The 27500-nt window shown below is 42.0% G+C and overlaps 1 protein-coding gene across 1 annotated transcript in view; it reads left to right on the top strand.

The window, feature by feature from the left end:
• The window catches only part of LOC133537936 (anosmin-1-like), a 251758-nt gene that overhangs the window by 18202 nt on the left and 206056 nt on the right, over nt 1–27500 (top strand). The window contains exon 2 of the mRNA XM_061879117.1: nt 25832–25879. Coding sequence (XP_061735101.1) covers nt 25832–25879 — 48 coding nt within the window. The remainder of the gene's footprint in view (nt 1–25831; nt 25880–27500) is intronic.

The following is a 27500-nucleotide window of genomic DNA, read 5'->3' as shown; positions in this document are numbered from 1 at the left end:
AAAATTTGCAGGCAGCATAACCCTTACCCTTCGAGCTGTCCTGGATGAACTGAAATTATTATTTCCAATCATTTTGGAACATGCAAGCGTACTTCTTATTCTTACTTGTCGTCGCCATGTCCCTTCTTCGTTCTTCTGCTTCGTCTCTGTTATGTTTTGGACATTACTACTTGCCGTAGTTTTGAAGCAATGCATGACGGGAATCCGGATGTTGTGTGTCAATGTATTAACGCGCCGGCTGGTATAAACACACGCTGAGAAATAGCTCCGTGTCTGTCTTCTTTATGGTTTATAGATAAACCTATGGATAACAAAGACATGTATTATAGTCTCCTTTTCAGGTGAGTGAGGACGCTGAAGGCAGTGCCTTTAAGGCACGCCCCCCAATATTGTTGTAAGGGTGGAAATCGGGAGAAATTTGGGAGAATGGTTGCCCCGGGAGATTTTCGAGAAGGGCACAGAAATTCGGGAGTCTCCTGGGAAAAGTGGGAGGGTTGGCAAGTATGACGTTTAAAAGGTACAAAAGCGCAGTTAGTCCTATGGACAAAAAAAAAATTAAAATAGAATCATCATTTTTCCACAGACACCATAGCCTGGGTTTCCTCAGCATTTTCTCAAGCATATTAAGGAAAAAAACCTCAGTAGATCAGAAGTTTCCCTGACAATTAAAAATTCCCAATCGTCCGACTTCAGAGGCTTCGATTTTTAAATGCTCATTTTTAACGGGTAGAAAAGACAAGTGCAGTTTGGGATGAGTAAAAGCAGCTCGAGTGTCTCTAAAAATAGACCACCGTTGTTAATAATATGCAACTGTCTTGTGCACAATGCTTTCATGTGAAAATGGTGTGTGTTGCGGCTTTTGGGGGGGGGGAGGTGGGTCAGCTGCAACAACACATGCCTCACCACCCCCACACCCTTAACATACCCAATGCCAATAAATGCCATCACCACACCTCGTAGGTATGCGGCGGACACAACCGCGCAGGGGTCACCTTCCTGCTAAACGCCGGCGCCCAATAAGCACTAAATGCGATAAGCTCTAATCTAGTGTCGCCAGTCAGCACAAACTACAGGTGGATCCGCTTCCCAACGGGCCGGATCTCATTACGGTAACAGGCGGCTCGGAGCTCCGCGCTAATGACAAACCTCTCAATTTGGGGGTCATTGGATACGTGACAGGGAACACCTTAAATAGAGATGGAGTGCTTAGTCTTAATAGCACTGTTAATCTCTGTAATGTGTCACTTGTTTTTGCTTCAAGGGAGAGCGATATTATTTTAAAGATCTCTGAATCATCCCCACTGTGATGACACTCACTGGGATTGAACACTTGCAGATGTTAGGGAAGAATCCCTTTCTTGCTTTTCAATAAAGACTCCCTGCAGCAAGTTTGTAAGACCATCTAGTGATGTCATGGCAGTTGCCAAAGCAGATTTATATCTCCATATTTCGCTGCGTTTGTCACCCCCGGTGTAGTCGACAGAGAGGGGGAGAACACCCGTCCATAAATTTTCGCCCTCGGACACTTTCAAAAGTGGAGAGCGAGCTGGGAGGCACGTACAAAGTCGGTCTATCTGAAAGTGCCAGTCTTGGAGCGGGTTATTTATGTGTGGACCAGAAAATAAAATAACAGGGTGTGTCCAGTGAAGGGCTTGTTGTTACATTTAAAACTATTCAAGCGTTTAAGACGTTGGAAAATACTATTAATTTGTGCCTTTTTATACAACATGTGGAACTCATGTATTTGTATTGAACTGTTTCGGTTCGGTACGGGGGTGTACCGAACGAGTTTCTAAGCTAAAGTCTTAACAAGCTGCTTTGCCTCTGTCTCAGCACCCAGCATTGTCCCACCCACACTACCATCTGATTGGTTACATACAGTGGGGCAAAAAAGTATTTAGTCAGCCACCGATAGTGCAAGTTCTCCCACTTAAAATGATGACAGAGGTCTGTAATTTTCATCACAGGTACACTTCAACTGTGAGAGACAGAATGTGAAAAAAAAATTCCAGGAATTAAGATTGTAGGAATTTTAAATAATTTATTTGTAAATTATGGTGGAAAATAAGTATTTGGTCAACCATTCAAAGCTCTCACTGATGGAAGGAGGTTTTGGCTCCAAATCTCACGATACATGGCCCCATTCATTCTTTCCTTAACACGGATCAATCGTCCTGTCCCCTTAGCAGAAAAACAGCCCCAAAGCATGATGTTTCCACCCCCATGCGTCACAGTAGGTATGGTGTTCTTGGGATGCAACTCAGTATTCTTCTTTCTCCAAACACGACGAGTTGAGTTTATACCAAAAATGGATACATGGATGATACAGCAGAGGATTGGGAGAATGTCATGTGGTCAGATGAAACCAAAATAGATCTTTTCGGTATAAACTCAACTCGTCATGTTTGGAGGAAGAAGAATACTGAGTTGCATCCCAAGAACACCACACCTACTGTGACGCATGGGGGTGTAAACATCATGCTTTGGGGCGGTTTTTCTGCTAAGGGGACAGGACGATTGATCCGTGTTAAGGAAAGAATGAATGGGGCCATGTATCGTGAGACTTTGAGCCAAAACCTCCTTCCATCAGTGAGAGCTTTGAATGGTTGACCAAATACTTATTTTCCACCATACTTTACAAATAAATTCTTTAAAATTCCTACAATGTGAATTCCTGGATTTTTTTTTCAGAATTCTGTCTCTCACAGTTGAAGTGTACCTATGATGAAAATTACAGACCTCTGTCATCATTTTAAGTGGGAGAACTTGCTCAATCGGTGGCTGACTAAATACTTATTTGCCCCACTGTATGTAGCCGTAACAGCCAATCAGCAGTACGTATTCAGAGCGCATGCAGTGAATGCTTCAGTGTCGAGCAGATATGTGTTTAGCAGGTGAGCATAAGGCAGCGTACTCTCCCCAAATGATAATAAACACTTCCCAGTCAACTACTACTAACATCACTATGAGCCCGTTGACCTTCTAGAAACTTAAACTGCAGCTCAGCTCGCTCGGAGTTCTGGCTTGAGGTGAAGGCTAATTAGCTTTTAGCGTAACGTTAGCTCATTTTGCGGTGTGTGTGTTTTACGGACAGAAAAGCTTTGAATGGCAGGGTCCCTGCTATCACATGTTGATAAAAATATAACATTTACATAATAAAGATATACTACAGGCTTCCTAAATGCTGTGATAAATTAAGCATGATGAGTTGACTTGAAGGCTTCACGGTGGCAGATGGTTAGTGCGTCTGCCTCACAATACGAAGGTCCTGCAGTCCTGGGTTCAAATCCAGGCTCGGGATCTTTCTGTGTGGAGTTTGCATGTTCTCCCCGTGAATGCGTGGGTTCCCTCCGGGTACTCCGGCTTCCTCCCACTTCCAAAGACATGCACCTGGGGATAGGTTGATTGGCAACACTAAATTGGCCCTAGTGTGTGAATGTGAGTGTGAATGTTGTCTATCTCTGTTGGCCCTGCGATGAGGTGGCGACTTGTCCAGGGTGTACCCCGCCTTCCGCCCGATTGTAGCTGAGATAGGCGCCAGCGCCCCCCGCGACCCCAAAAGGGAAAAAGCGGTAAAAAATGGATGGATGGATGGATGGAGTTGACTTGAAACTGTTTAATGTTGCACTTTTTATATGTAGAAGAAAAGTTTTGTCATTTTATTTAATCCGAGCAACTATTTGAGGCAGTTTAATGTTGATTTACATGGGCAGAATTATTATAGTGTTCCCAATGTTAAAAGGATAAAGCCATTGTGTACAAATTTGGTAAATAAATACCTGAAAAAAATATATTTTGTTGATTTCTTACTGTACCCAAAATTATCGAACTGTGACCACTAAACCGAGGTACGTACCGAACCGAAATTTTTGTGTACCGTTACACCCCTAGGAACTCAAACCACCACCAGAGCTCATGTGTGGAGGGTTTTCATGGCTGAAGACGGTGGATGAATAGGGGTCTTATGCCGCTAGGCGCCCCTTTCCTTCTGGAAGTGCTTTTAAAGCGCCCGTAAATCTGAGACACCCTCAGCTACTTCAGTGGACAACGAGCCTTTGGTCCCAACCGGAGTCGTTTTGTCTTTTTAGTATGGGAATGCGTGTTAAAATGGCACTGCGCTGACGACAAACTCATTCGGACACATTCCCCCTTCTACACTTAGGTTATCCAGGGTGAATCCCACCTAACCTTATCCTTCTCCACAGCACACATAATTGTCGTTTAAGGACCCCCTCTGTCCGCCGGTGCAACGCGACCTAGTACGCATGCATAGTCACCTCCAGTGTTGCTTTGTGTGCAAGTTCTTTAGTGTAACTTATCTGATCAATATCCAGTGTTGTGGTATTTCAATTAACTGGAATCCAGTGTGCTGTGAAGCCCTATTGTAGTGAATCACAACCTGAGACATCATAACTTAATAAAATCTTTATTGGACACGGGATGAAGAACATTTTACATCAGTCAATCTAGGGATCTAGATATTTGGTCAGGACACTCCTCAGTCTTTTGCCTTCACCTTCATTGTCCGTTCCTTTTTGGTGGCTTTATATACTCCGGACCTAGACGTTGAGTCTGTGACATACATGGCGGACAATAACTGATACAGTCTGCTTTGCCAGACCAAAAGCATTCGATGTTTTCCGTAGTCTTCCCCTTAAGTTGACTTGAAGGCTTCATGGTGGCAGAGGGGTTAGTGCGTCTGCCTCACAATACGAAGGTCCTGCAGTCCTGGGTTCAAATCCAGGCTCGGGATCTTTCTGTGTGGAGTTTGCATGTTCTCCCCGTGAATGCATGGGTTCCCTCCGGGTACTCCGGCTTCCTCCCACTTCCAAAGACATGCACCTGGGGAGAGGTTGATTGGCAACACTAAATTGGCCCTAGTGTGTGAATGTGAGTGTGAATGTTGTCTGTCTATCTGTGTTGGCCCTGCGATGAGGTGGCGACTTGTCCAGGGTGTACCCCGCCTTCCGCCCGATTGTAGCTGAGATAGGCGCCAGCGCCCCCCGCGACCCCAAAAGGGAATAAGCGGTAGAAATTGGATGGATTGATGGATGTGTCTACCACAAGAAATGAAACAAAGTGATGTCACATAATCTGTGATCATATTGGCCACAACAACCGTGATATGAAGTTTTTCTATGGTTTCATTACTCGTTGTAAAGGGATTTTGATGTACTATGTAGCGTCTTTGCTATGATTGGTTAACTTCTGATCTTGTTTAGGTTTTTCAAAATGTGGTCCTCAGAAACCAGATTTCAATAGTTGAAAAGTACACAGTAGTTCAACCCCCTAAAAGCCTGATTTTGTGTTAAAATGGCACCACGTTGAAGACAAACTAATTCAAACACAGTCTTTTAGACTGCACTCCTGCTTCATCCATTAGTCACTGAGAAATATAGTTTAAATTGACAAAATTCTGAAACAAAGAATCCCGGATTTGTGTCAGAGTCGATTGGGTTCCTTGTTGACCAACCCACCTCTTGACAAGATATAATAGAAATCTATCTTTAAGCGCCAAACTTTGTTATATACGCTCTGTTTGGATCACTTTTTTGTTGATCCAAAGACAAACCGTTGATTGCGTTCTGAATCTGAATCATAATCTTTTGATTTTCAATGCAGACGTTACTGCAAAAGATGATGAACACATTTCAAAAGAGGTGATTACTTTGATAAAACCCAAGGACAGAATTAATTAGGCTCTTACCGTGGTCTTTTCTCAAACAATTAATTCATTTGAATTCGGTCGGTCGCTTAGACACTGGAGCTTTTAATTTGTAATATTGGTGTCATTCAAGAAGTTGTGAAAGGATTTCTACTTAGTGTCTTTGTTGTGGTCCAAGGACAAACCCATGTCATTATATAACTGTTCTGGATCCGCAATATGCATCTGGATGGTTTATTTTTTTTTACAACTGTTGTGCCTAAGGAAATTGTGAAAAAGATGTAGTCAGTATCAATCAATCAATCAATCAATCAATGTTTATTTATATAGCCCCAAATCACAAATGTCTCAAAGGACTGCACAAATCATTACGACTACAACATCCTCGGAAGAACCCACAAAAGGGCAAGGAAAACTCACACCCAGTGGGCAGGGAGAATTCACATCCAGTGGGACGCCAGTGACAATGCTGACTATGAGAAACCTTGGAGAGGACCTCAGATGTGGGCAACACCCCCCCCCCTCTAGGGGACCGAAAGCAATGGATGTCGAGCGGGTCTAACATGATACTGTGGAAGTTCAATCCATAGTGGCTCCAACACAGCTGCGAGAGTTCAGTTCAAAGCGGATCCAAGACAGCAGCGAGAGTCCCGTCCACAGGAGACCATCTCAAGCGGAGGCGGATCAGCAGCGTAGAGATGTCCCCAATCGATACAGGCGAGCGGTCCATCCTGGGTCTCGATTCTGGACAGCCAGTACTTCATCCATGGTTATCGGACCGGACCCCCTCCACAAGGGAGGGGGGGGACATAGGAGAAAGAAAAGAAGCGGCAGATCAACTGGTCTAAAAAGGAGGTCTATTTAAAGGTTAGAGTATACAGATGAGTTTTAAGGTGAGACTTAAATGCTTCTACTGAGTATCTACTTTGGGAAAACCCAAGTACAAAGGTATATATTTTGTTACTGTTCCTGTGCTAAAAATGTCAACCGGGACCTTTTTAAAAAAATATATACTTTAATAGTTTTTAATGTGATCCAGAATGGATTTTCTTTGATATGTCTGATGAACTTTAGATTTGTTCTGGATCCTTGATCAAGTTTTTAACATCGGCCATATTCAGAAAGTTGAAAATGAATCAAAATTACATTTGGTATGTGACTTAGGGCTTACTTAAAGTTTTGGGCGAATTTCGGTGAAATTTGTTCAGGTTCTGGGTCAGTAGTTTGAATCTGGATTTTTATATTTTGTAGGGATTTTAATGATTAACAGTGTTAATGATAAACCATGGTGAAACAGTTAGTATTACTGTTTTAATTTAGAACTATTTTAAAACCGGGATTGATAACGGTACTTTGATAAACTCACAAACTTGTACTACCACTCGTTTACTGGAGAAGCAGGTTTGCACGCTAATGGTTAGCTACCTAATTGCTAACATGAATACAAGAGTCATTAACATCTTTCCCCGTTCCAAACGTCATAAGCTATTCAATTGTACACGTTCAACCTACAGACTGTCTTCTCTTAAGGCTAAAATATTTTCTCGCTTCAAGTCGTTTGGCTGGCTCCCTCCTCTCCGGAGGAATTTAACGTGCACCTCTTAAAATGTCTAGTTCTTATCAGCAATGACCTTGACCGCAGAGATGTGATTGGTCATATTTTTCCGTGCATAATTTTCAGTTTGTTCTTACCGCCTGTCCTCCACGTTGACTCGTTCAGGGTTCGCACAGCCCGAGGAATATGACACGGATGTGTCTACCACAGGAAATGAACCAGCGTGATGTCACATAATCTGTGATCATTTTGGTCACAAAAACCGTGATATAAAGTTTTTCTGTGGTTTCATCATTACTCGTTGTAGTACCTAGCTTCTTTGATATGATTGGTTAACTTCTGATCCGTGGTCCGGATCATGTTTTTTGTTATGTTCTGTTAGTTTTAGACTCCCTTAGTTCCTTTTTCTGTACACCCTTGTTTGTTACCATGGTTACTTATTTCCATCTGGCTCTGATTCGTGTTCGCCCGCTCACCTGCTTCACGAGCATTAATCAGAAGCGTTATTTAAGCTTGCCTTTGCCAGTCAGTCGTCCTGGCGTCATGGTTTGCTTCATGCCTTGCCACGTACGTTTGGTTAGTGAGTTTTGCTTAGTCCATAGTCCATGCCAAGTGTTAGCTTCTGTTTCCTGCGCTAAGTTTTTGTGCTTTAGCTCCTAGTGCGACCAGCACGTTGTGGCTTCGCTTTGTGTTCCTTTTTGTTTGTGCCTCTTTGAGAGTTTAGAATTAACTACTACGCCTTGTCCGGAGTAGTCCGTCTGCTTTCCTGTGAGAACGACTACGCAGTAAGCTGCGAAAACCTTGTCGTGACATGATCTTGTTTCTGGTTCTTAGAAACCCCGAAAACTCAATAGTGTGAGATTTCAATAGTTGAAAAGTACACAGTAGTTCAACCCCCTAAAAGCCTGAATCTCTGGACCCTTTATTTAGGTGCAGCATATGGGCCCTTAAGTGTGTTATTTTGGTGTTGCCTGAGGACCCCTGTGAAGACAAAAGACACACCGGACACCTATATCCTTTGAAGTCTCTCCTGCAAAGGAAACGTAGTCCAACATCTGCCCACATAAGTCCTATTTAAATACCTGCCCTCCGACGTAAACTGAGATTCATTCAATCCGAAAGCGAAGGCCAAGGCAGGGACAAAAGACCAGGTAGAGATAAAAGAGGTTTTTGTCTGTTTTCTTCAGTTGTCTAGACAATGCAACACGCCCCTGGCCACCTGCTCCAACTCCTCCGCTGACAAGCGCCACCATGTACCTCAGTGATAAATGTCCTGCTTACACGACTCTGCCAGCGCCAGGAAAAAAAAAAAGCGCCGGGTTTCACCGCCGTCTGGGGGGGGCCTCCCTTCTCCTTGACCCTCAATCACGGCGAAGGATATCTGGAAAACGTTCATCGGTCAGGGTCCTTGACAGTCCTCATCACTGCATAGCGTTCAAACTGAGGAGGAATGTCATGGTGAGTCGAGGGGGATGAAGTCCTGACCTATAATTATTCCCCGTTGGTGCTTGACATGCTGGGGTCAGGCCTGGACAGCTGGGGCAACATCCTGCTGAGCTTCTCTACTCCGGGGATGCTGTCAGAAAACAAAATTAGATCATATGTGGGTAGGGGTGTAACGGTACGTGCATTTGTATTGAACCGTTTCGGTACGGGGGTTTCGATTCGTTTCGGAGGTGTACAGAACGAGTTTCCACACGGACATATAAGGTAGCACACCTCAGGTTATGTAAACAATGCAGAGCAAAGCACAACACAAGGCAGGCTAGCAGCGACCGGGCTAGGACAACATGCAAAAGCCAGAGCTGGAAGACCCTCCTGCCTCGTCAACATCTCCTCTTTGGGAAAACTTCGGCTTTGCGGTGCGATACAACAATGGAGGACGGAGGTTTCCCGACATTATTCACCAGCAGTAGGGTATGCTTCTGCCAAAACGTCAAGCATGCTAACCTCTTTGAAGCGGCACCACTCTCAAGTCAACCTTGCTTTAAGGAAGAGAAAGAGGAGCGTGGTGCAAACACCGCATTCAAGCAGCCTCTCGTCGGCCAGCCAGGCAGGGCTAAAGCAATAACAAATGTTTTTATAGCAGCACATTTAAGACCATCCATTCATCCATCCAGTTACTACCGCCTGTCCCGTTCGGGGTCGCGGGGGGTTGCTGTATTGCATTAAAACTAGAATTTGACCCACTTCTATGGTGGAAGAACAATAAGCCCATATATCCTCTTACTACCAAGTCTGGGGGGTCGGCAGAAAAGTTAATCTGAGGTTGAGTTGACTTGAAACTGTTTAATGTTGCACTTTTTATACGTAGAAAAAAAGTTTTTGTCATTTTATTTCATCTGAGCAACAACTGGAGGCAGTTTAATGTTGATTAACGTGGACCCCGACTTAAACAAGTTGGAAAACTTAACTGGGTGTTACCATTTAGTGGTCAATTGTACGGAATATGTACTGTACTGTGCAATCTACTAATAAAAGTCTCAATCAATCAAAAAAAGCACTTTATATGTAGAAAGGTTTTGTTAAGAAACCTTATTTAGTTTTTATTTTATATATGTTGACCACATTAACCCTGGCAATGGACCCTGTTATGCCATTGTTTACAAATTTGGTGAATAAATAACCGAAAAATTTAAATTTTGTTGTTTTCTTACTGTACCGAAAATGAACCGAACCGTGACCGTTAAACCGAGGTACGTGCTGAACCGACATTTTTGTGTACCGTTACACCCCCTATTTGTGGGTCTGTATATACGGGTCCTTCGACATTTTATCGATGGACGATAAAAGCCGTCAGAGAAAAACAGGATTGATGATTTAGGAAGTGGCGTGGAGTCATGACAAGTCTTAATAAATTACCCCAAGGCGTTTGCCTCCAGTGTGTATGTCAAGGTCTTATTTACGGGTTGCCACCAACAGTGGATTTAGCCCCCTTGTATCGATCATTTCTCATAAGTTAGTGAGTACCACAGCAATTTAATCATCCCATACCACGCAGAATGATGCACCAGCGGAGGAATAATTCACTTTTTAATCAACGTTTGGCCAAACAGAATCTTCTATTACGCACAAAAAAAGGGCAGAAACCTGCTGATGAACGCCGCGGCCAAGCTGGCGCTCGTTTGTACCCTTCTTCTCCTCGCCGCTTCCATTTTTCATCCTTATCTGCAGTTTTTTTTTTTTTTGTGTGAAAGAGATTCTCTAGAGACATGGCCGTACAATCATGGATTCTTTTGAAGCCGTTTGACCGTTACCCTTGACACGAAAAGCTCAGCATTTACTGGCACTGAATGTCAAATTAAAACCCTTTAATGATAAAAAAATTTTTCCAGAGGTCTCATGAGATTTTTTTTTCTTTTTTTTTTCTGGATTACATTGTGGGAAACTGCTTTGAACTTGACATTGAACTTTAGCGGACTTTGTGCCTGCAGACCCCTCAAGCCCGGTTGGGTCACAGCCTCAAAACATCCACAAGTCACGCTCAGATCCAGTCCATTAACTGAAATTATTACTTTATACTCCAGCTTCAATTTGCAGTTTTTCATCTCATTTTTATGGGCCGTTCAAATAAGACGAAAGATGAGGATAGGACGAGGGATTTTATTTGACCAATGGATCAAATGACCTACTGTAATGTTGCAGGTGTCACATGTGCCATTGAACCTGTGGTATATTAACCTCTTTCTGCGTCGTTGTCCTTTATAAACCGGGGGTTGAAGTCAACCAGGCAATTTTACGCCGTCGTCCTCCAACAAGTTTTTGATGCCTTATACTCCACATCCATCTTTTAGAATAAGTGTTGCAAAAATCCAAAGAAGCAGTATCTACAGCAGTGGTCCCCAAACTACGGCCCACGGGCCAGATTCGGCCCGTCAGCGTTCGAGATCTGGCCCGCAGAAAGTCCCAAGTTAAAAAAACAAACACAAAAACATACAAATATATTTATTTTATTTTATTTTTTTAATTATTTTTTTTAAATCTGTCCTTTCTAATCCATTTTCTACCGCTTGTTGCTTGTTACTCTGAGTCTCCTAGCCGCTCAGGCAAAACACACTGTCTAAAAATGCTATGCATATATATATATATATATATATATGTATATATATATATATATATATATACATATATATATATAGTTCTATTCAAAAAGTTCTATTTTGGTTTCATCTGACCACATGACATTCTCCCAATCCTCTGCTGTATCATCCATGTATCCATTTTGGTATAAACTCAACTTGTCGTGTTTGGAGGAAGAAGAATACTGAGTTGCATTCCAAGAACACCACACCTACTGTGAACCATGGGGGTGGAAATATCATGCTTTGGGGCTGTTTTTATGCTAAGAGGACAGGACGATTGATCCGTGTTAAGGAAAGAATGAATGGGGCCATGTATTGGGAGATTTTGAGCCAAAATCTCCTTCCATCAGTGAGAGCTTTGAATGGTTGACCAAATACTTATTTTCCACCATAATTTACAAATAAATTCTTTAAAATTCCTATAATGTGAATTTCTTGATTTTTTTTTCCCACATTCTGTCTCTCACAGTTGAAGTGTACCTATGATGACAATTACAGACCTCTGTCATCATTTTAAGTGGGAGAACTTGCACAATCAGTCGCTGATTAAATACTTTTTTGCCCCACTGTATGTATATATATATATATATATATATATACACAGCCCGGCCCCCGGCCAAATTATTTTAACCCAATGCGGCCCACGAGTCAAAAAGTTTGGGGACCCCTGATCTAAAGAATAATGCAAACATCTCCCAGATTGGTAATAAACAAGTTAAAGAAAATCTCATGTAGGAACATTTTATATCACGGCTATTGTGACCAAAATTATCACGGTTTTCATTAAAATAAGGGTATTGTTGAATGTGCTCAGCACACTGAAGTCTTTAGTTTGAATGTAAAACTAAACCATTCCTTGAAAGCCCACTATATTGCATGTTTTGTGTTTTTTTATACCGTACTTATAAGAATGGGCGCCCACCGGTGGGCGTTGTGGTGTCCTACCCTGTTAAGCGGTCCCTGGACCATACTTGCGAAATTTGAGACCTCCGAATCCGGGAGATTGAGGCTACGGGGGGATTTGGTGGTAGCGGGGGTGTATATTGTAGCGTCCTGGAAGAGTTAGTGCTGCAAGGGGTTCTGGGTATTTGTTCTGTTGTGTTTATGTTGTGTTACGGTGTGGATGTTCTCCCGAAATGTTTGTCATTCCTGTTTGGTGTGGGTTCACAGTGTGGCGCGTATTTGTAACAGTGTTAAAGTTGTTTATACGGCCACCCTCAGTGTGACATGTGTGGCTGTTGATCAAGTATGCATTGCATTCACTTATGTTTGTCTGTTAAAGCCGTATATATCATGTGACTGGGCCGACACGCTGTTTGTATGGACGTAAAGCGGACATGACGACAGGCTGTAGAGGACGCTAAAGGCAGTGCCTTTAAGGCACGCCCCAATATTATTGTCTGGGTGGAAATCGGGAGAAATTCAGGAGAATGGTTGCACTGGGAGATTTTCGGGAGGGGCACTGAAATCCGGAATTCTCCCGAAATAAAGGGGAGGCCATGGACGCACCGTAAAAACACCTCTGTGTTATATTTCTCTAAGTATGTATCCCTCTCCCTGTTTGCACGTTAAATGTGCACAATTGAATAGCTTAATAGTCCAAACAGTAAATTTGTTTCCAGGGGTTTTGATTAGGGGTTGTCGTGTCTAAATGGGGGAAAGACGTTAATGTCTGTTGTATTCATGTCAGCATTTAAGTCAGCGAGCTTCGTTTATGGGTTTATCAAAGTGCGGCTATGGTTTCTCGATAATTTTTATTTAACTGTCAAGAGTTAAACCTTGGTTATCGTGAATACCGTTTATTGTTGCATCCTTAATCTAATTTTACATGGGCATGTAGCATCCCATTGCTCTGGTACATTTTAAAGGCTCTTTACGATGTACAATTAGCTTTTTATTGCTGTTTTAATACTAGTGTGTGTCCCTGTATCTTGCCTAAGATAAATAAAACACGATAAAAAAATCTATTATCTGCCGCCCGTGTTTTCCCCAATTTTGAGATGAGTAGACCTCAAATGGTTGCTTTTTGGCATTTTCATGACGTCATAAAATAAATTAAATATATAATTGACATTGTTGTGTCAGTGACCCACTCCTACTCCACTTCTAAAAAAAACAAGGCTTCGCTACACATTTTAAAAATAAGATCGGGGCCCTGACAACTGTATAACAATCAGCTACAGACATGCCAACTCTACTCTTCATCTTTTTAGTTTTTTGCAAATAGGCTCAGCTAGCATGATGTTGAAATGTGAGAGTCAGACTCAGAATCGGAAATACTTTATTAATCCCCAAAGTGAAATTAAGATTTTCAACTCAATCCCATTCAAGATCATAAAAACATTACAGGAAGACTATCACGACTTGGACTATGACTTGGATTGTTTCTCCGATGCAAAGGGAAATCGGCACGAGCGAGACGTGAATGTGAGTACATATTTATTTAAACGAACAAATTACAAACAAAGGAAGCAAACAAAAGGCGCGCACGAGGGCGGAGAACAAACTTGACTACTGAAAACAAAAATAGCACAATGGCATGACTATAGACAAAAAACAAATTAAACAACTGTGACATAACAAAACCAAAAACTTACTTGGCATGAGCATGAGGGAAAACAGCATGGCTTGGCATGAATGGAGTTGTGTAATATGAAGTTGCCAGCTGACTTCCTGGCAACTTCCGGTTTAAATAATAGCTACGATGATTGAAAACAGGTGCATGACATGGGGATAGGGGCGTGGCTTGAGGACCAGGTGGAAACTAATGAGTAGCTATGAAAATAAGAAAAACAAGGAAGTGCAGGAACAAGAACTGAATGTCCAAAAAAACCAACCGTACATGACCAAAATAAAACATCAATCATCAATCAATCAATGTTTACTTATATAGCCCTACATCACTAGTGTCTCAAAGGGCTGCACAAACCACTACGACATCCTCGGTAGGCCCACATAAGGGCAAGGAAAACTCACACCCAGTGGGACGTCGGTGACAATGATGACTATGAGAACCTTGGAGAGGACGAAAGCAATGGATGTCGAGCGGGTCTAACATGAAAACATGAACTTATGGGCGTGACAAAGACAGAACCGGATCGCTGACGGTTCTGCCAACTTCCGGCGCCTCCTTACAAAAAAGTTGAGAAACAGGTTAACGCTGGTGGGAGGTCAAGACTGAGGCCAAGGAAGAAACAAACTTCATAGCCATAGCACACATAAACATGTGTGTAAGAGGGAAACATCAAAGAACAAAAAGTACATTTAAATAGACCTCCTTTTTAGACCAGTTGATCTGCCGCTTCATTTCTTTCTCCTATGTCCCCCCCTCCCTTGTGGAGGGGGTCCGGTCCGATGACCATGGATGAAGTACTGGCTGTCCAGAGTCGAGACCCAGGATGGACCGCTCGTTGGGACCCAGGATGGACTGCTCGCCTGTATCGGTTGGGGACATCTCTACGCTGCTGATCCGCCTCCGCTTGAGATGGTCTCCTGTGGACGGGACTCTCGCTGCTGTCTTGGATCCGCTTGAACTGAACTCTCGCGGCTGTGTTGGAGCCACTATGGATTGAACTTTCACAGTATCATGTTAGACCCGCTCGACATCCATTGCTTTCGGTCCCCTAGAGGGCGGGGGGGTTGCCCACATCTGAGGTCCTCTCCAAGGTTTCTCATAGTCAGCATTGTCACTGGCGTCCCACTGGATGTGAATTCTCCCTGCCCACTAGGTGTGAGTTTTCCTTGCCCTTTTGTGGGTTCTTCCGAGGATGTTGTAGTCGTAATGATTTGTGCAGTCCTTTGAGACATTTGTGATTTGGGGCTATATAAATAAACATTGATTGATTGATTGACATTAAAGACATTAAAAGAGCAGAGCTGATGCAACCGGCCACTTCTACACACAGCCACAAAAGTAAAACAACAACAAGAAAACAAACAAACAAAACACCCATTGTGGAGAGACAGAACCGATGGGCTGACAGCGGAGTAGGGCAAACCGTGGTCCTACGCAAGATGGCGGCCAGGAGGAGGAGATGCACAGATTGAGAGCAGGTGTGTGTGTTACGCACCTGGTTCTGATCGCTGCAGCGTCGCTCCTGGCGCGCCCCGCCTCTCCGTTCCGCTGCATACTCCGCCTCCTGGCCGCCATCTTGAGTAGGACCACGGTTTGCCCTACCCCGCTGTCGGCCCATCGGTTCCGTATACACTGTGGTGGCCTCTGCGGTGTTCCACGCCATCATCTGCTGGGGCGGGGGGAGCAGACCCAACAAAGCAACCAAGAGAGCCGACTCCACCCTCGGCCACCCGTTAACTCTCTGCCAGTGTCCAGTCCGCATGGGTGAGTGACGATACGTCCGGTGTCTCGGCTCATTCAGCCAAGACACCGTGAAGCCCGTCCGTCCCGGCGCTCAGCGCCTAGTCCGCAACCTTGTCTCTTCATCCGCATCTCCTCTAGTCTCTCCAAAGGGACTCTGGTGTGGCAGAGAAGCAGCCGCTGGTCTCCATGGCCTTAAAGTCTTCCCTGGAGGCAGATCCAGAAGTCCACAAAAAAAAAAAAAACACAACAAAGCGTGGAAGTGACAACAAAGTTTCAGTGTGAATCGGCTTTTGATGAGATTAAACCCGCGAGTCAGCCTGCCAAGAGATAAGCGGGCAGTCCGTACAAACACGCATCCATCAAGTGTTCACAAGCATGATCTAAAACCCTTTTTGCTCCCAATCTGCACTAATATCGATTCAACGTATATGTGCAAATCCTCTTACGGGGTCTGTGTACTATCCAGCTCTGTTGCTCCCGAGAGGCTGAAAACATGTTTTTGACTCCTATCCCCCCAGCTCCCCCTTCTCTCTTTCATGCGCTAAGTCAGCTGACTATTGAGTCCGAAGGCTTGCACTCGTCATCCCAACACAATTAGGCTCGCCGAGAGTGACGGCGTAATTCCTCGCAGTGAAAGAAGTCAGGAAATGACCGCTCGCCAAGGCTCTTTTTACTCCCACGAGCCCCTCGCTCAGCGGCCCTGCAGATTTACACATACAGTGGTGGTCATACACTTGTAAAGGATATCATGTCATGGCTGTCTTGAGTTTCCAATCATTTCTACAAGTCTTATTTTTTTGTGATAGAGCGATTGGAGCACATACTTGTTGGTCACAAAAACATCCATGAAATTTGGTTCTTTTATGAATTTATTATGGGTCTACTGCAAGTGCGGCCCGCAGCTAATGTTTATGACAGCGTTTCTAGAAATGTTATTGCAAAAATAAAAAAGGACATTAAAGGGGAACATTATCACCAGACCTATGTAAGCGTCAATATATACCTTGATGGTGCAGAAAAAAGACCATATATTTTTTTAACCGATTTCCGAACTCTAAATGGGTGAATTTTGGCGGATTAAACGCCTTTCTGTTTATCGCTCTTTTTGCGATGACGTCAGAACGTGACGTCTCCGAGGTAATACAGCCGCCATTTTCATTTTCAACACATTACAAACACCGGGTCTCAGCTTTGTTATTTTCCGTTTTTTCGACTATTTTTTGGAACTTTGGAGACATCATGCCTCGTCGGTGTGTTGTCGGAGGGTGTAACAACACTAACAGGGAGGGATTCAAGTTGCACCGCTGGCCCGAAGATTCGAAAGTGTCTGCCGCCAGACCCCCATTGAATGTGCTAAAGCGTCTCCACATTTTACCGGCGATGACAGACATGGCACAGAGATGTATGGATAACCTGCAGATGCATTTGCAACAATAAAGTCAACGAAATCACAAAGGTTAGTTTTGTTGATGTTGATTTAAGTGCTAATCAGACATATTTGGTTGCGGCGTGACTGCCAGCTAATCGATGCTAACATGCTATGCTAATCGACGCTAACATGCTATTTACCGGCGGTGCTAAAGCAGACATGGCACAGAGATGTATGGATAACCTGCAGATGCATTTGCAACTATATTACGTTTACTTCCACCCACATTTAATGCGAAACAAACACTTACCAATCGACGGATTTAAGTTGCTCCAGTGTCAAAAGATGCAAAAGTCCCGATCGTTTGGTCCGCACATTTTACCGGCGATGCTAACGCAGCTATTCGGCCATGCTATGGCTATGAATAGCGTCAATAGCTATTCGCTCAATAGCTTCAGTTTCTTCTTCAATACTTTCATACTCCAACCATCCGTTTCAATACATGCGTAATCTGTTGAATCGCTTAAGCCGCTGAAATCCGAGTCTGAATCCGCGCTAATGTCGCTATATCTTGCTGTGGTATTCGCCGTTGTTTGTTTACATTGGCAGCACTGTATGACGTCACAGGGAAACGGATAGTGGCATCGCAAATATTGAAAATCAAGCACTTTAAAGCTTTTTTTAGGATATTCGGGGACCGGTAAAATTTTGAAAAAATGTTTCAAAAAGTACAACAAGCCACTGGGAACTGATTTTTATTGTTTTTAACCCTTTTGAAATTGTGATAATGTTCCCCTTTAACGCTTACAGTAAATCTCTATATCAACTTTAAAAGAAAAAAAAAAGTATGGCTTTTCTGTCAAAAACATTTGTTTTTTTAATAGTAAAACTGAAATATGCAGTATTTCGTGATTACAGCCCTAAAATATCAATAATACTTGACACCATTGATTTTAATTATTTATTATTTTTGAGTAATCACAGTGAAAAGATTAATAAAATACCACTAAGTATATTTGGAATCAAAAAGTTTTCCCACTCAGAAAGTGATTACATTTTTATTAGGGTTTTTTTTTAACTTTCAACACTTAAATTAAGAGATCAACTTCAGATATATCTGTCGATTTTACGTTTTAACTATTATTTTGTTTGCTTCATGCTCTTTTGTAATTTTATTGGAATGTGGTGAAATCTAACGAGAAAAAGTGACAATTGATTGATTGATTGATTGATACTTTTATTAGTAGATTGCACAGTACAGTACATATTCCGTACAATTGACCACTAAATGGTAACACCCCAATAAGTTTTTCAACTTTTTTAAGTCGGGGTCCACGTTAATCAATTCATGGTACAAATACATACTATCAACATAATACAGTCATCACACAAGTTAATCATCATAGTATTTACATTGAATTATTTACATTATTTACAATCCGGGGGGTGGGATGAGGAGCTTTGGTTGATATCAGAACTTCAGTCATCAACAATTGCATCAACAGAGAAATGTGGACATTGAAACAGTGTAGGTCTTATTTAGTAGGATATGTACAGCCAGCAGAGAACATAGTGAGTTCAGATAGCATAAGAACAAGTATATACATTAGAAGTACATTTGAGTTGTTTATAATCCGGGGAGATGGGATGTGAATGGAGGAGGGTATTAGTAAAGTGTTGAAGTTGCCTGGAGGTGTTGTTTTAGAGCGGTTTTGAAGGAATATAGAGATGCACTTACTTTTATACCTGTTGGGAGTGCATTCCACATTGATGTGGCATAGAAAGAGAATGAGTTAAAACCTTTGTTAGATTCAAATCTGGGTTTAACGTGGTTTTGTGGAGCTCCCCCTGGTGTTGTGGTTATGGCGGTCATTTACCTTAAGGAAGTAATTTGACATGTACTTCGGTATCAAGGAGGTGTAGCGGATTTTATAGACTAGGCTCAGTGCAAGTTGTTTTACTCTGTCCTCCACCCTGAGCCAGCCCACTTTGGAGAAGTGGGTTGGAATGAGGTGTGATCTGGGGTGGAGGTCTAAAAGTAACCGGATTAGCTTATTCTGGGATGTTTGGAGTCTAGATTTGAGGGTTTTGGAGGTGCTGGGGTACCAGGAGGTGCAAGCGTAATCGAAGAAGGGTTGAATGAGAGTTCCCGCTAGAATCCTCAAGGTGCTTTTGTTGACCAGAGAGGAGATTCTGTAGAGGAATCTCGTTCTTTGGTTGACCTTTTTGATCACCTTGGTTGCCATTTCATCACAGGAAAGATTAGCCTCTAGAATGGAACCTAGGTAGGTGATCTCATCCTTCCTGGTGATAACAATGTCACCCACTTTTATAGTGAAGTCACTGACCTTCTTAAGTTTGATATGGGACCCAAATAGGATGTATTCCGTTTTACCTAAGTGTATGGATAGCTTGTTGTCAGCGAGCCAGGTGCAAATATTGAGGAGTTCAGCACTGAGGATTGACAATGTTGACACAAAGTTGCGATGCAGGCTGTTTTTTTTTCTTTTGTCTTTATTTTTAACCATGTAAAAACCATCTTTACCATGAATTGATTAACGTGGACCCCGACTTAAACAAGTTGAAAAACTTATTCGGGTGTTACCATTTAGTGGTCAATTGTACAGAATATGTACTGAACTGTGCAATCTACTAATTACAAGTTTCAATCAATCAGTTATTAATTTTTTATTTTTTTTGCCATTGCTCAAAACAAAAAATAATGACAAAAAAAATCCATGTTATGATGAATTATTTTCAAAGCTCCAATTAGTTCAAAAATGTCACTTTAAAATGTTTTATGTGGTAAATATCACATATATTGTGCAGTTGCCACATAAAAACAAAGTTTTCTTCGACAAAAGAGCAGAAAGCAAACAAAATAATAGTTAAAACGTAAAATCGACAGATATATCTGAAGTTGATCTCGTAATTTAAGTGTTGAAAGTTAAAAAAAAAAACCTAATAAAATGTATCACTTTCTGAGTGGGGCACCTTTTGGATTCCAAATATACTTAGTGGTATTTTATTAATCTTTTCACTGTGATTACTCAAAAATAAGAAACAATTAAAATCAATAGTGTCCTGCATTATTGATCTTTTAGGGCTCAAATCCTTAAATACTGCATATTTCAGTTTTACTATTAAAAAAACAAAGATGTTTTTGATACAAAAGCCATAAAACCTTTTTTTTTTTTTTTTTAAGTTGATATAGAGATTTACTCTAAGAATTAAGTAAAAAATTATAATAAAAATTTTACTTATTTTTAACATTTTAATAACTGAGACCCTACCCTATATGGTCCCCGGGACCCCTAAAGGCAAAATAAATTTTACAAATCCATATATTTTGTTATGGTTTGAAAATGAAAAATATCAAAATGACCCCCGCATGCTTTAATTTTTCCGTGTGCGGCCCTCAGTGGAAAAAGTTTGGACACCCCTGCTCTACTGAAAATGTGAGCAACTATGCTGGGTCAAAAGTAAACATACAGCAATGTTAATATTTGGTTACTTACCCTAAGGTGCTTTTTGTAGCCATCCACAAGCTTCTGGCAAGATTGTGGTTGAATTTTTGACCACTCCTCTTGACAAAATTGATGCATTTCAGCTAAATTTGTTGGTTTTCTGACATGGACTTGTTTCTTCTGCATTGTCCACACGCCAGGACTTTGGGTAGGCCATTCTAAAACCTTCATTCTAGCCTGAGATACCCATTCCTTTACCACTTTTGATGTGTGTTTGGGGTCATTGTCCTGTTGGAACACCCAACTGCGCCCAAGACCCAACCTCCGGGGCGATGATTTTAAGTTGTCCTGAAGAATTCGGAGTTAATCCTCCTTTTTCATCGTCCCATTTACTCTCTGTAAAGCACCAGTTTAATTGGCAGCAAAACAGGCCCAGAGCAAAAATACTACCACCACCATCATGCTTGACAGTAGGTATGGTGTTCCTTGGATTAAAAGCCTCACCTTGGTGCAGTTTAGCTAAATTTGTTGGTTTTCTGACATGGACTTGTTTCTTCAGCATTGTCTGCACATTTAAGTCAGGACTTTGGGAAGGCCATTCTAATACCTTCATTCTAGCCCTATTTACCCATTCCTTTACCACTTTTGACGTGTTTTTTGGGGTCATTGTCCTGTTGGAACACCCAACTGCGCCCCAAGACCCAACCTCTGGGCCGATGATTTTAGGTTGTCCTGAAGAATTCGGAGTTTATCCTCCTTTTTCATCGTCCCATTTACTCTCTGTAAAGCACCAGTTTAGTTGGTGCACAAAAAAGGCCCAGAGCATAATACTACCATCACCATCCTTGACAGTAGGAATGGTGTTCCTTGGATTAAAAGCCTCACCTTGGTGCAGTTTAGCTAAATTTGTTGGTTTTCTGACATGGACTTGTTTCTTCAGCATTGTCCACACATTTAAGTCAGGACTTTGGGAAGGCCATTCTAACACCTTCATTCTAGCCCTATTTACCCATTCCTTTACCACTTTTGACGTGTTTTTTGGGGTCATTGTCCTGTTGAAACACCCAACTGCGCCCAAGACCCAACTTCCGGGCCGATGATTTTAGGTTGTCCTGAATAATTTGGAGGTAATCCTCCTTTTTCATCGTCCCATTTACTCTCTGTAAAGCACCAGCATAATACTACCATCACCATCCTTGACAGTCGGAATGGTGTGCCTTGGATTAAAGGCCTCACCTTGGTGCAGTTCAGCTAAATTTGTTGGTTTTCTGACATGGACTTGTTTCTTCAGCATTGTCCACACGCCAGGACTTTGAGTTGGCCATTCCAAAACCTTAATTATACTCTGATTTAGCCCATCCTTTACCATTTTTGATGTGTTTTTGGGGTCATTGTCCTGTTGGAACACCCAGCTGCACCCAAGACCCAACCTCCGAGCTGATGATTTTAGGTCTTGAAGAATTCTGAGATGATCCTCCTTTTTCATTGTCCCATTTACGCTCTATAAAGCACCAGTTTCATTGGCAGCAAAAAAGGCCCAGAGCATAATACTACCACCACCATGCTTGACGGTAGGTATGATCGTTCTTGGGATTAAAGGTCTCACCTTTTCTCCTCCAGTTGTGGCCAAACAGCTCAATTTTTGTTTCATCCGACCACAGATCTTTCCTCCAGAAGGTCTTATCTTTGACCATGTGATGTCAGATGAAACTAGTATGTGCTCCAATCACTCAATCACAAAAAAACAGAGTTATTGAAATTATTGGAAACTCAAGACAGCCATGACATTACGTTCTTTACAAGTGTATGTAAACTTTTAACCACGACTGTACACAGCGCGGCACAGGGGAACGAATCCTTGCGAGCTCAGAAGGGGGCACTTCCACGGCAATTAGGGAGAAATTGGCGGTATCTGTAGTCCTCCCAGGCGTGCTGACATCAGTTCCCGCCTCGGTGACCTCGGGGACGTCTGTTCGGAGATCAAACGGCTCCTTAGAAGAGCTGAGGTCACTGTGTTGTGCTGAAACTGACCAGAGGCTTGCCCTGCAGGCGCCTGGAGTGCTGACCCCACTTTCCTGCTTGAGTTACATACACTTAGCGCTCTTCTTTTGTGTGTGTGTGTGTGTGTGTGTGTGTGTGTGTGTGTGTGTGTGTGTGTGTGTGCAGCACTGGGGTTCATATGCGCCGATCAATGCCGAGCACCCACGTGGGATTGATGGCCACATTCAATCTTTAAAATAATTTTTCAATATTCCATCTGGTTGTTTTTAATTTTGTGGCGAGTTTGATCAGTTTCGCGTAATAAAAAAGTCACAATTCATATTGTCTGTAATTAACAAAGCCTAACCAAAACTTAATCGTGCCTGACAATGAACTAATTACATAACTATTTTGACTTTTGAACACAGTGCACAAGAGTGAATGAAGAGCATACTTAGTCAACAGCCATACATGTCACACTAAAGGTGGCAGTATGAACAATGCCAACACTGTCATAAACATGTGCCGTATACCGAAACCACACTAAACAACAACGACAAACACATTTTGGAAGAATATTTGCACCACAACACAACATAAACACTACAGAACAAATTCCCAGAATTCCCTGCAGCACCAACTCTTCCGGGACGCTATAATTTAAACAAACGCCATTGGTGGATACACACCTAACATCCACTGTAATGATACCAAGTACCAAGTGATGCACTAATTGAAAGTGTATCTTGTTTGTTTTATGTTGGTTTACTAAAAAAAAAAAAAAAAGAATATGGGATGTACAATATTAACTATGAACAATAAAACACTAAATATTGACAACATTTGAACGTCAAACACTACGGGTGTGGGAAAAAATATATTCGAATACGAATCGCGGTTCTCACTTTGTGCGATTCAGAATCGATTCTCATTTTTTTAAAAATCGATTAAAAAAAAAAAAAATCTTTTTTTTCTTAATCAATCCAACAAAACAATACCATAACAATGCAATCCAATTCCAAAACCAAACCTGACTCAGCAACACTCAGAACTGCAATAAACAGAGCAATTGTGAGGAGAAACAAACACGACACAAAACAAACCAAAAGTAGTGAAACAAAAATGAATATTATCAACAACAGTATCAATATTAGTTATAATTTCAGCATAGCAGTGATTAAAAATCCCTCATTGACATTATCATTAGACATTTATAAAAAAAAAAATAAAAAAATGAGATGCATCACATCTCATAAGCTTGACAACACACTGTGTCCAATGTTTTCACAAAGATAAAATAAGTCGTATTTTTGGTTCGTTTAATAGTTGAAACAAATTTACATTATTGCAATCAGTTGATAAAACATTGTCCTTTACAATTATAAAAGCTTTTCTAAAAAAATGTACTACTCTGCTTGCATGTCAGCAGACTGGCGTAGATCCTGCTGAAATCCTATGTACTGAATTAATACAGAATCGTTTTGAATCGCAAAAATATCGTTTTTGAATCGAGAATCGCGTTGAATCAAAAAAATCGATATATAATCCAATGGCGACCCCAAGAATTGATATTGAATCGAATCGTGGGACACCCAAAGATTCGCAGCCCTATCAAACACCCTCTCAATCGACATATTTTACAATCAAGCGAAACCTCCTTCATTTAGAAAAGTACCAAAGTACTTTTGGTACCGGTACCAAAATATTGGTATCGGGACAACACCAATACACACACCCACTGGCAGAAATGTGGATGGGCGCCAACGCTGGATTGTCACGCCTGTAAGATTATGTTTTGGTTTTTGCCATGTTTGATCAGGTTATGTTTAGTTTTTTGGACATTTAGTTCTGTCTTGGCACTTCCTGGTTTGTTTTCGTCTCCATGCCAACTCATTAGTTTTCACCTGTCATGTCACGGCCCTGTCCTCAGTTTTCACACCTGCTTGTAATTATCATTGGTATTATTTAAACCTATAGTTCAGTCAGGCATCTTCACACATCCTACCCATGCTGTTCCTACCGTCATGCCCTCGTTCACAGTTCCTTGTCATGTAAGTTTTGTTTATACTTCATAGTCAGTTGCCTTTGTGCTAAGTGTTTTTGTTTATGTCCATTATTCATGCCATCGAGCAAGTGTTTTTGTTTCCAGTTTGTGTTTCATAGCCTAGATCATGGGTGTCAAACTCTGGCCCGCAGGCCTAATTTGGCCCGCCGTGTAATTTAATTTGGCCCTTGAGGCAATATCCCGGTAGACTCCCGAAGTTCATTGCCCCTCCCGAAAATCTCCCGGGGCAACCATTCTCCCGAATTTCTACCGATTTCCACCTGCACAACTATATTGGGGGCGTGCATTTAAGGCACTGCCTTTAGCGTTCTCTACAACCTGTCGTCACGTCCGCTTTTCCTCCATACTAACAGCGTGTCACATAATATTTGTGGCTTTTACACACACACACACACACGCACAAGTGAATGCAACCCATACTTGGTCAACAGCCATACAGGTCACACTGAGGGTGGCCGTATAAACAACTTTAGCGGTGTTAAAAATATGCGCCACACTGTGAACCCACACCAAACAAGAATGACAAACACATTTCGGGTGAACATCCGCACCGTAACACAACAGAACAAATACCCAGAACCCTTTGCAGCACTAACTCTTCCGGGAAACTTCCAGCAAACTGACCAATAATTAACGTTTTATTCATGCATTTTCTATCGCTACTTCAAGGCTTGAATGTTTGGTTCATTCATTATTATTATTTTATTTTCAAATTTATTACTACCCTGTGGAAAAAAATTTATATTTACCTCAGAAGATTGCAAGTAGAAAAAAAGGCATACATTTTTTATTTAAATTTTATTTGATATGCCATTGATATTTTTTTAAATTTTTATTATTATTATTGTTTGAAACTGGATTTTGCATGTCACTAAAGTTATATAAGCCTTGCTTGTTCAATATTTAATGCAAAACTTGTTTGGGTGCCTATTAAAATGTTAATTTGTTCAACCTTGGCCCGCGGCTTTGTTCCTTTTAAAATTTTGGCCCGCTCTGTATTTGAGTTTGACACCCCTGATCTAGATTATTATTTGCCATTGAGCGCGTGCTTGTTTTCCATGTTTTGTATTATAGTGTATAAATAAATTTAAAGAAGTACTCACATTCACGTCTCGCTCGTGCTAACTTCCCTCTGCATCGAGGAAACAACCTTAATCCAAGCCAGAGCCTGACATGGATTTGATTTAAAAAAAAAAGAACATTTCTGCCTTAAAGAATGTGTTAATTGTGACAGCAAGAAGTCAATGGGAATGTATTTAATCTTTTAATAACCCAATGCAGTGTGATGACAGGTGATATTTTTCTCTGCCCCCAACCCCCTCTCCCACAGAATAATGGATCCTTGGTGTGGTGCCAGAATCACAAGCAGTGCTCCAAGGTAATGTGGTTACACTTCTGTCATGAATGCGACGCATGCCTCATTATTGGTGGGGGTAAATACAACATAAAGTGGAGGAGTCACGACAGGGCGAGTTCAGTCACGCCTGCAGGAATCCCTCCCAGACATTTTCACGCAAAAATCTTCCATCATTTAGACCCTTCGATATCATTCCAGCGTTTTTTTGTTTTTTTGTTATTCGGAATGCATTGTGTTGACTTACTAACTCCCCCCCCCCCCCCCCCCCCCCCCCGTCTGCCGCGGGGCTTGTTTGTGTTCCTTGCCCCCCGTCCCTAAGAAGTCTGATATAAAGCGGCTGTTGACAGCTCCCCTGAAAAGATGGCGCTGACAGCCTCCTCTGGATCTGTTGACAGGGCCCCTCGGAGATGTTACAGCGAGAATACTAAGAGCGATATGCCGGCACAGCGTGGTCCAACTTATGAAATGTGAACAATGCCCGCTGTTGCTGTCAGAGCCTCGCATCTGCTTACTGAGCGTGAAACCGGAATTCAATGCCGTCGGGCCGCGGGGCCTCCAAATGGGAGCGCGTGTACTTTTGTCGTTCTGCAGCTTTGAAAGCACGTCTGTGGAAGGGACTGTACAGCCTCCGCCATCTCTAGCCACAACAAAACCCCTGGACAGATATTTATAGGAATTCATACAAAAAGCAGCACTATGCCACTGATTTACAATTTGTTTAGAATCAGGCCCGATCCCAATACACCCCCCTTACCCTACTTTTTTTGCACTATCCCTTCAAAGTAGTGGTGTCCCAATTTGAACTGTGCTATATGGCCTTTTTTTAAAGGCCTACTGAAATTAGATTTTCTTATTCAAAATTTCGTAAACTTCTTGTGCCCGACTGTGCACAAGTTTTAAACAACAACTGAAACATATGGAAAGTTGGAAATGTAAGATCGGGCCCCTTTAATTCGAACAACCTTTACCGTAAACGGAGGTCTTTTTTCACTAGAACTAGTATTAAAGGCCTACTGAAATGAGATTTTTTATATTTAAACGGGGATAGCAGGTCCATTCTATGTGTCATACTTGATCATTTCGCGATATTGCCATATTTTTGCTGAAAGGATTTAGTAGAGAACATCGACGATAAAGTTTGCAACTTTTGGTCGCTGATAAAAAGGCCTTGCCTTTACCGGAAGTAGCAGACGATGTGCGCGTGACGTCACGGGTTGTAGGGCTCCTCACATCCTCACATTGTTTACAATCATAGCTAGCAGCAGCTAGAGCTATTCGGATCGAGAAAGTGACAATTTCCCCATTAATTTGAGCGAGGATGAAAGATTCCTGGATGAGGACAGTTAGAGTGAAGGACTAGAAAAAAAAAAAAAAAAGGCGATTGCAGTGGGAGCGATTCAGATGTTATTAGACATATTTACGAGGATAATTCTGGAATATCCCTTATCTGATTATTGTGTTGCTAGTGTTTTAGTGAGATTAAGTACTACCTGAAAGCCGGACGGGTGTGGCCACGGGTGTCTCTGAGGGAAGTCACAGCAGCTGCAGCAGGACACAAGCTCCGCTGATGTCTCCGGCAAGAGGCGACTTATTACCACCATTTTCTCACCGAAAACCGCCGGTTGACATGTGGTCGGGATCC

This window comes from Nerophis ophidion, linkage group LG19 (genome assembly GCF_033978795.1).
Source record: "Nerophis ophidion isolate RoL-2023_Sa linkage group LG19, RoL_Noph_v1.0, whole genome shotgun sequence".
NCBI classification, from domain to species: Eukaryota; Metazoa; Chordata; class Actinopteri; order Syngnathiformes; family Syngnathidae; genus Nerophis; species Nerophis ophidion.
Note: the sequence above shows the minus strand (reverse complement) of the source record. Positions and strands in the feature narration are given on the sequence as shown.